This window comes from Dipodomys ordii, unplaced genomic scaffold, assembly GCF_000151885.1.
Source record: "Dipodomys ordii isolate 6190 unplaced genomic scaffold, Dord_2.0 Scaffold214, whole genome shotgun sequence".
Lineage (NCBI taxonomy): Eukaryota > Metazoa > Chordata > Mammalia > Rodentia > Heteromyidae > Dipodomys > Dipodomys ordii.
In genome coordinates this window covers 1,400,400-1,409,784 of record NW_012267430.1, presented here as the reverse complement: position 1 = coordinate 1,409,784, position 9,385 = coordinate 1,400,400, and the positions used below count along the sequence as shown (strand labels likewise).

At 42.5% G+C, this 9,385-nt stretch overlaps 1 protein-coding gene across 1 annotated transcript in view; it reads left to right on the top strand.

The window, feature by feature from the left end:
• Positions 1 to 7,938, top strand: part of Mrpl35 (mitochondrial ribosomal protein L35) — a 12,301-nt gene extending 4,363 nt beyond the window's left edge. The window contains exons 2-4 of the mRNA XM_013035511.1: positions 1,661 to 1,850; positions 3,298 to 3,442; positions 7,675 to 7,938. Of these exons, the coding sequence (XP_012890965.1) occupies positions 1,661 to 1,850; positions 3,298 to 3,442; positions 7,675 to 7,863 (524 nt within the window). The 3' untranslated portion in view covers positions 7,864 to 7,938. The remainder of the gene's footprint in view (positions 1 to 1,660; positions 1,851 to 3,297; positions 3,443 to 7,674) is intronic.
• Positions 7,939 to 9,385: the final 1,447 nt, after the last annotated feature.

Sequence of the window (9,385 nt, the reverse complement as noted above, 5' to 3'; positions counted from 1 at the left end):
GCCGGACCCAAAAAACAAACAAACAAAAAAAAAAGAGTCTCACGGACTTTTCCTGCCTGGGCTGGCTTTGAACCTCAATCCTCAGATCTCAGCCTCCAGAGTATGTAGTATTATAGGTGTGAGCCATCATGTGCTCAGCCCTTTTTTTTTTTGTTTTTGTTTTGTTGGTGCTGGTCCTGGATCTTGAACCTCAGGGTCTGGGTCTTGAGCTGTTTTGCTCAATGCTAGTGTTCTACCACTTGAGCCACAGCTCTACTTCCAGCTTTTTGGGGGGCTTTTCTGCCCAGCCTAGCTTCAAACCATGAGCTTCAGATCTTAGCCTCCTGAGCAGCTTGGATAACAGGCATGAGTCACTGGCGCCTGGTTTAAAACTATTTAGATAGAACTTACATGCTACAAAATTAGTCATTTTATGTGTTCAACTTGACAATTTTCAGTAAGTTTAGCAAGTTGTGCAACCATCACATTTTAGTCTTAGGACATTTTCATCATCTTGTGGCACTACTTTAGCATTATATTAACATGGTCTCAAAGTATGTCTAGGACAGAGCTCTGTATGGAATTCCAGTTTGCATAGTGGCCTCATGAGAAGGATTGATAAAGAGGACTACATCTAATCCACATTGCTTTCTGCAGTCTGCCTTCCAGCCACCCTGCCTTACTTCCCACTACTTGTCCGAAGCAGTCTGTAATATGGTCAGGCAAGGAGGAGCAGCAACCTTGGCTTAAAGTTTGGGCCAGACTCCCCTTCTTATGTTTATTTCAGCCCCAGGCCTTTTGCTAAAGTTGTTTATCCCTCTGAAATACATTTCTGTTTCTGAATGCCAGTTGCACTGAATGTGGGAGTTCTGTCTCTAGAGTATAAGATGGGAGGAGGAGAGGCTAGAATAAAGTGTAAGATCTTGGGGCTGGGAAGGTGGCTCAGTGGTAGAGCGCTTGCCTTGCATGCATGAGGCCCTGGGTTCGATTCCTCAGCACCACATAAGCAAAAAGAAAAAAGCCAGAAGTGGCACTGTGGCTCAAGTGGTAGAGTGCTAGCCTTGAGCTGAAGAGCTGAGGGACAGCGCCCAGGCCCCATGACCAGACCCAAGAAAAAGTAAGATCTTGAGGGTGGAAATTAATCCCATATATACAGTACATAGATCTAGGGTATGCCAAACTGAATTATGGTGGTGATGGTTGTAGAATCTTTCTTAATTGTTTTTTATTTCTTGTGCTTGCACTGAGGCTTGCACTCAACTTTCTTCATCAAAGATGTTGTTATTCCAGCCAACACCTCACTTCTGGTTTTGGGGGGTTTTGTTGTGTTTTTTTTTTTGCTCGTTAATTGGAGATTAGACTCTTGGACATTTGTTCCCAGGATAGCTTTGAACTGGGATCCTCAGATCTCAGCTTCCTGGGTAGCTTGGATTATAGGCTTGAGTCACCAGCACCTAGGTAGAATTCCACAAATTTTCAACAATTCCTTGAATACATAAAATGGGCAAATATATGTAAGTCATAACTCTATAAAGTTGGTTTAAAAAACAAAACTTCCATGGGTGAATCTGATGCTCGGGACCTTTTATTACATATTACACGTTTTGATACATTATTTAATTTTAAATATTGGGTACATATTTTAGAGACTCATATTAAGTATATACACTTCTCTCTACAGGAATCTTACGGCCCCTGAATACTTTGGTGTCTTCAACCTACGGAAACTGTGTCAAGAATGTCTGTCTTAATTCTATACTGTTCCCCAGGCATTTCAGTCATATTCAGACACCAGTTGTTTCTTCTGCTTCCCAACTTGTCACATCTGTCAGAAACCTAACATATGGGCATACTGCAACAGTCTTTAATAGGTAAACATGGTACATAGATAGAATTTCTGAAATCTTCATGCCTGGGATGGGAGTGTGGCAGTAGAATGCTTGCCTAAGGCATAAGGTTCTGGAATGAATGAATGAATGTACTGCCTGAAAGACGTTATTCTTTGCCTACCATGATATTTTTTGCCTACCTACAGTTTATTATGCAGAATTTGCCTGAGTAGGAGAGTATGATGGATATGAACATACCTAGGTGCCTGCTACAAGAAGTAACAGATAGAGCACACCTCCCCTCTTTTGCAGTGCTGGGCACTGAACCCAAGGCCTTGTGCAAGCTAGGCAAGTACACTGTATCACCATGCTCACTTACAGTGTTGTATATGTGCTAAGATGGGAAAGTGGAGGTGAATAAACAAGACTGGAAAGTGGGTAGTTTTCATGAAGTCAGTAAATAGTTAAACATCTCTGGGTGTCTGGCGTTGTACTTGGCAGAAAGGACACAAAGATAAATACATGGAAATCCTCAAGAAGTTTTCTGTGCTGGTCCCAGGCTTAAACTCAGAACCTGGCTGTGTCCCTAAGCTTTTTTGCTCAAGGATAGTACTCTAATCATTTGAGCAACACCTCCACTTCTGACTTTTTTATTGGTTAATTGGAGATAAGAGTCTTGTGAGCTGGGCACTGGTGGCTCAGCCTGTAATCCTAGCTACTCAGGAGGCTGAGATCTGAGGATCATGGTTCAAAGCCAGCCAGGGCAGGAAAGACCGTGAGACTACTATCTCCAATAAACCACCAGAAAACCGGAAGTGGTGCTGTAGCTCAAGTGGTAGAGCGCGCTCACTTTGAGCTGAAGAGCTGAGGGACAGCGCCCAAGCCCAGAGTTCAAGCCCCATGACCACCACCAACAGCAAAAAAATGTCTTGTGGATTTTCCTGCCTGGGCTATTGAACCATGATCCTGAGATCTCATCCTCTTGAGTAGCTAGGATTACAGGAGTGAGTCATAGGCACCTGGCCCTCAAGGAATTTATAATGTGTTGGGCAAATAGGTAAGAAATCAGGTAATTAATAATGAAGCCCCTTCACATAATATAATAGGATAGATTCTTTCATGGGTTGAAGTGGAGGGTTTTAATTTGGGTGCTGATGTTTTGTATATGCTAAGCACATGCTCTGCATTACACTGCATTACATTCCCAGGGGACTGGATAGTTACTTTATCTTTTTTTCTTTTTTCTTTTCTTTTTGTCACGGGTTTGAACTCAGGGCTTTGCACTTGCCTCACCAGGCCCTCTGCACTTGAGCCATGCCCCCAGCCTGAGATATTTGCTATTCTTAGATGTATCATGAGTCATTTGAAGTAATATGTATTAAAAGCTACATGCCAGTGAAGCAGCATTTAAACACTGGATCTAAACACAATGAATTGTAGTGTTTTAGATAGTGTGATTGCTGAGTTACATTTCTAAATTTTATTTTAGAGTGGCCCCTTTGGTTCCCAGTGTCCTGAAGATGCCAGTCAGAAACGTTACATACTGCAGTACACAAAAAGGCAAAAGAAAAACTGTAAAAGCCGTTATCTATCGGTTTCTTCGACTTCATTCTGGCCTTTGGCTAAGGAGAAAGGTGAGTCTTTACACTGTTTTCTGGTTGAAAAAGAGGGAGAGTAGAAGATTTAAGATGTTGCAGAGTTCATTGAGTCTATTTGTGGCTTGTCTTCGCTCATCTTAGCAGTAGCTTTCATAGTTCTGTGCCTTAAGTATACCAGCTGACGGTCATCTCTGAATCCATGTGAATAAAATGTAAACATTAGTTTAAAAGATGTATTAATCAAAATGGCAGGGCTGGGAAGGTGGCTCAGTGGTACAGCGCTTGCCTTGCATGCATGAGGCCCTGGGTTCAATTCCTCAGCACCATATAACCAAAAAGAAAAAAAGCCGGAAGTGGCGCTGTGGCTCAAGTGGTAGAGCACTAGCCTTGAGCTGAAGAGCGCTCAGGCTCAGAGTTCAGGCCCCAGGACCAGACCTTCCACCCCCCCCCCAAAAAAAAAAAAAGGTAATGTCTTCACTATAGAACAGGTTGATTGGAACTCTTAGTTCATTTCTCCATAAAGACATGGTAATGAGTTTCCTACTCAGTCATAGCTCATATAATGTATAAGTAGCTGAAGTTCAAATAGTTGAGTTCTGTGTTTGAACCATAAGAAACATTTCTTTCCTTTTGTTATCATACCAGTTTTAAGTCCAGGTCCCTGTCTGGCCCTGGATAAAAAGTAGTGGGTACTTTTTGCCTTCCTTTCCATTAGATCTGTAGCCCTGTGTTATTATTAAGGAACTGATCATAATACTTTGCCCCAACTCAGCATGGCATTCACAGAATGGCCTGCTTCATCAAAATTAATTCTAAATTACATTAGTATATGAATGAAAATGCCAACTAAAAACTGATTTTTAAAAAAAAGGAGGTGGGAGATGAGATGAAGGCTACAAAAACATATATAAAGTGCATTTAATCAAACATTATATGCTTGTTTGTGTATAAATACCAAAATGAAACTTCGGTACAATTTATGCTGGTAAAAAAATTTTTTCAGTCAGTTGTAGGGCTTAAACTCAGAGCTGAGTGCTGTCCCTGAGCTTTTGTGTTCAAGGCTAGTGCAGTACTATTTTGAGCCACAGTACTGCTTCCAGTTTTCTGGTTGTTAATTAGAGATAAAATTCTCACAGACTTTCCTACCCGGGCTGGCTTTGAACCACAATCCTCAGATCTCAGCCTCCTGAATAGTTAGGATTACAGGTATGAGCCATCAGCACCTGGCTAGTAAAAAATGTATATACATTTTTTTTTTTTGCCAGTCCTGGGGCTTGAACTCAGGGCCTGGGCACTGTCCCTGAGCTTCTTTTTGCTCAAGGCTAGCACTCTACCACTTGAGCCACACAGCATCACTTTCAACTTTTTCTGTTTATGTGGTACTGAGAAATATAACCTAGAGCTTCATGCATGCTAGGCAAGCACTCTTATCACTAAGCCATATTCCCAGCCCAGTAAATTTTTTTTGTTGTTGGTCATGGGGCTTGAACTCTGAGCCTGGGCATTGTCCCTTAGCTCTTCCTCTCAAGGCTAGTGCTCTACCACTTGAGCCACAGCACCACTTTCTGTTTTCTTGTGGTTAATTGGAGATAAGAGTCTTAAGGACGGCTGGGAAGGTGTCTCAGTGGTAGAGCGCTTGCCTTGCATGCCTGAGACCCTGGGTTCGATTCCTCAGCACCACATAAGCAAAAAAGAAAAAAGCTGGAAGTGGCGCTGTGGCTCAAGCGGTAGAGCGCTAGCCTTGAGCTGAAGGCTGAGGGACAGCGCCCAGGCCCAGAGTTCAGACCCCATGACCAGACCTGCCCCACCCCCCAAAAAAAAAGTCTTAAGGACTTTCTTGCCCAGGCTAGCTTTGAACCATGATCCTTGGATCTCAGTCTTCTGAGTAGCTAGGATAACGGGCATGAGTCACTGGGTGCCCCAGCTCCCAGTAAAAAAAATTTTTTTTTTTGGTCGGTTGTGGGTCTTGAACTCTGGGCCTGGGCACTGTCCCTCAGCTCTTCAGCTCAAGGTGAACGCTCTGCCACTTGAGCTACAGCGCCACTTCTGGTTTTTTTTTCTGGTGGTTTTATTGGAGATAGGAGTCTCATGGTCTCTCCTGGTTTTTTTTTCTGGTGGTTTTATTGGAGATAGGAGTCTCATGGTCTCTCCTGCCCGGGCTGGCTTTGAACTGCGATCCTCAGATCTCAGCCTCCTGAGTAGCTAGGATTACAGGCGTGAGCCACCAGTGCCCTGCACAGTAAAAAATTTTTTAAAGGGGAAGGAAAGAAATTCCTAATCAGTTGGGCACCAGAGGCTCACACCTGTAATCCTAGCTACTCAGGAGGCTGAGATCTGAGGATCACAGTTCAAAGCCAGCCCAGACAGGAATGTCCTTGAGTCTCTTTTCTCCAATAAGCCACAAGACAACTGGAAGTGGTGCTGTGGTTCAACTAGTATAGCCTTAGCCTTGAGCTGAAGAGCTGAGGGACAACACCCAGGCCCAGAGTTCAAGCCCCATGACTGACATCCCCCCCCAAAAAAAAAACAAGGAAAGAAAAAGAAAAAAAAAGAAGTTCCTTCATGAAAGATACCAACCAAAAAAAAAAAATTTAATTATGGAAGAGGAGCCAGGCACTGGTAGTTAATTATGGAAGAGGAGCCAGGCACTGGTAGTTAATAGCTACTTTGGAGGCTGAGATTGAGAGGATCATGCTTAAAGGCCAACTAAGGCAGAAACTCCATTTCTAATTAATCAGCAGAAAGCCAATCTAGAGGAGGCAGGCATGACTCAAGTGATAGAGCACCAGTAAAACAAGCAAACACCAGTACTTCAAGAAAACAAAACAAAACCCCAAACTCTAGGTTGCTTATAGTAATGTATAAAATCTGAACGTATCAGCTGGGTTCCAGTGGCTCATGCCTATAATCTTAGCTATTCAGGAGGCTGAGATCTGAGGATGGCAGTTTAAAGCCAGCCTGGGCAGGAAAGTCTGTGAGACTCATCTCCAGTTAACCACCCGAAAACCAGAAGTAGAACTCAAGTAATAGAATGTTAGCCTTGAGCAAAATAGCTCAGGAACATTGCCCAGGCCTTGAGTTGAAGCCCCAAGCATAAAAATAGTATGTTGTTGAAGATTGCTAAAGAAGTAAGATAATGCATAAAAAGTTAGGTGTTATAGGTCATTATCTTGTTCTTCATCAACCACACAGGTTTATTTAGCTACCCTGTCCACCAGGTTCTGGGGGATTCAACCCAGAGCCTTATACATTCTAGGCAAGTATTCTACTAATGAGCTACATCTCCAACTATCTTTCTTTCTTTCCTCCTTCCCTCTCTTCCTTTCTCCCTTCCCTCTTCGTCCTTTCTCCCTTCCCTTCCCTCCCTCCCTCCCCTCCTTCCCTTCCCTTCCCTTCCTTTCCCTCCCTCCCTCCCTTCCGGTTGCCTAGAGTAGTCTTAAATTCATGGGATCAAGTTATTCTCCCAAATAACCGGTTGTGATTTTGGTGTGTTTTTTTTGTTTGTTTTTTTGGGTCTGGGCCTGGGCGCTGTCCCTCAGCTCTTCAGCTCAAGGCTAGCACTCTACCACTTGAGTCACAGTGCCACTTCGGCTTTTTTGCTTATGTGGTGCTGAGGAATTGAACCCAGGGCCTCATGCATGCAAGACAAGCGCTCTACCACTGAGCTACCTTCCCAGCCCTGTTTCTGTTTTTTGACTCAGGGTCTTAAGTAGGTCAAGACTGGCTTCCAACTTTTTATTGCGGGGGGGGAGGGGGAGTCGGTTGTGGGGCTTGAACTCAGGCTGGGTGCTGTCCCTGAGCTCTTCAGCTCAAGGCAAGTGCTCTATCACTTAAGCTACGTTGTCACTTCCTGTTTTCTGGTAGATAACTGGAGATAAGAGTCTCATGGACTTCCCTGCCTGGGTGGGCTTTGAACCATGACCCTCAGATCCAGCAGATCTCAGCCTCCTGAGTAGCTAGGATTATAGGCAAGAGCCAGCGAGGCGCCCAGCTGGCCTCAAAACTTTTGATCCTCTTGCATTAATGCTGGGATTAAAGTTGGGAAAAGACAGTAGGCTTGTCAATTTAATCTTCTTCCAAAATATTAAATTATTTACTAGTACTTTTTTTTCAAACTACACATACATTTTCTGCCAACTGGGATGAAAAACATCCCAGCTTTAATAGAAATCTGGTTTTCCTTTCCCATTGGTCCCATAAACCATGAGTTACTAATATAATCTGCTGTTTCCTTCATAATGTTTTACATGTCTTCTAATATCTCACAGGCTGGTTATAAGAAAAAATTATGGAAGAAGACAAGTGCAAGAAAAAAACGCTTGAGAGAAATAGTGTTCTGCAATAAAACCCAGAGTAAACTCTTAGATAAAATGACAACGTCTTTCTGGAAAAGAAGAAACTGGTATGCTGACGATCCTTATCAGAAGTATCATGATCGAACAAACCTAAAAGTGTAGATGCAAATTGTGTGAACTGACATGTAAACATAAGATACCAATATTAAACTTACGAAGATTTTAAAACTTAATGGATTAAACATTCAAGTTTGCATTTTTTTTACAAAATGGAAATGACTTTATTGGAAAAAGCTGTTTCAATTACTTACTTAGTTGCAAGATAAGTCAAATGAGGAAGACCATAACAAGTCAGTAAAGGTAGTACTCAAGTACTCTGTCATATTTAACCATACATGTGTGGCAACTCAGGAGCCAGCTCTCCAGCTCGATCAATGAAGCATGTACCACTCCTTTGTCTCAGGAAGGCAGAGATTGAATAGTATTGCTCATTAAGAGAGGGTTGATTTTTATGCTATTCTAGACATGGGACTCTACCTGTGGATTCTGCTCATGCAGTGACTTCTAATTCACAGCTTTTGCTTACTATCCTGTTCTTGTAATAATTCAAGGCTTTTGGGGGCCTTAGAGTGCCTTGGTGGGACAGGACTGGAGACCAGGACTTCACTATGCAGAAATAGGCTGAAGTAGAAGGGATTTAGGAGGGATTTCATATAGAGAATTCTTTTTTTTTTTTTTTGGTTGGTCGTGGGGCTTGAACTCTGGGCCTGGGTGCTGTCCCTCAGCTCTTCAGCTCAAGGCGAGCGCTCTACCACTTGAGCTACAGCGCCACTTCCGGTTTCCTGGTGGTTTATTGGAGATAGGAGTTTCACGGTCTCTCCTGCCCGGGCTGGCTTTGAACCGAGATCCTCAGATCTCAGCCTCCTGAGTAGCTAGGATTACAGGTGTGAGCCACCAGTGCCCGGCTCATATATAGAATTCTTGTTTTGGATAGGATAGCTTATCAAAACTAGTTCTATAACTTGACAGTAAAACAGCTTTTGTTACAAAGCTTGAAAAGTCACCTGAGTGACCTTCAAGTACATGTGTAATTTAGGAAGTACATAGATAGTGTATTGACATATATGGGTAGTGTATAGACCATCTACATGTCCACAATACTGGGCACTGAGCTGCAAAACTCAACATTGTAACAACTTTACAAAGAAGATGCCATTTGTGTTATCCCTAATTTAAATTTGATGAAAGCAAAGCCTGAAGCTTAGGGAAGGTTAAATAAATTACCCCAAAGTATAGCTATTAGGTTCCCAAACCCTAATCCAATTCCTTGGAATTCTGTATGTTTCACTTAGTCTTCTAACCACATAAGAAAATTAATGTCTTAAATTAGCAAGTGACTTTAGTAACTTTGAAAGTTCTCAGTACTTCAAAACACTTTCAATTCAGCTTTTAAATTTTGTAACATTGTTTTTCTGGTGGTAATCTTCCATTGACATTGATCCTGTCTTGTTACATGAATAAATGAATGGATCTCCAGCCTTTCTTTCCATCTTTGTGCTGCTTTCTGTCAGCTGAATCTGCTTCTTTTCCTTGCTACTTGTGCCAAAGCAAAGAAAATGAACATGTGTTTAACTCTGATGTTTTCACATCTCTGAACCGCCCCATGAAGGATGAAGATTGAGTG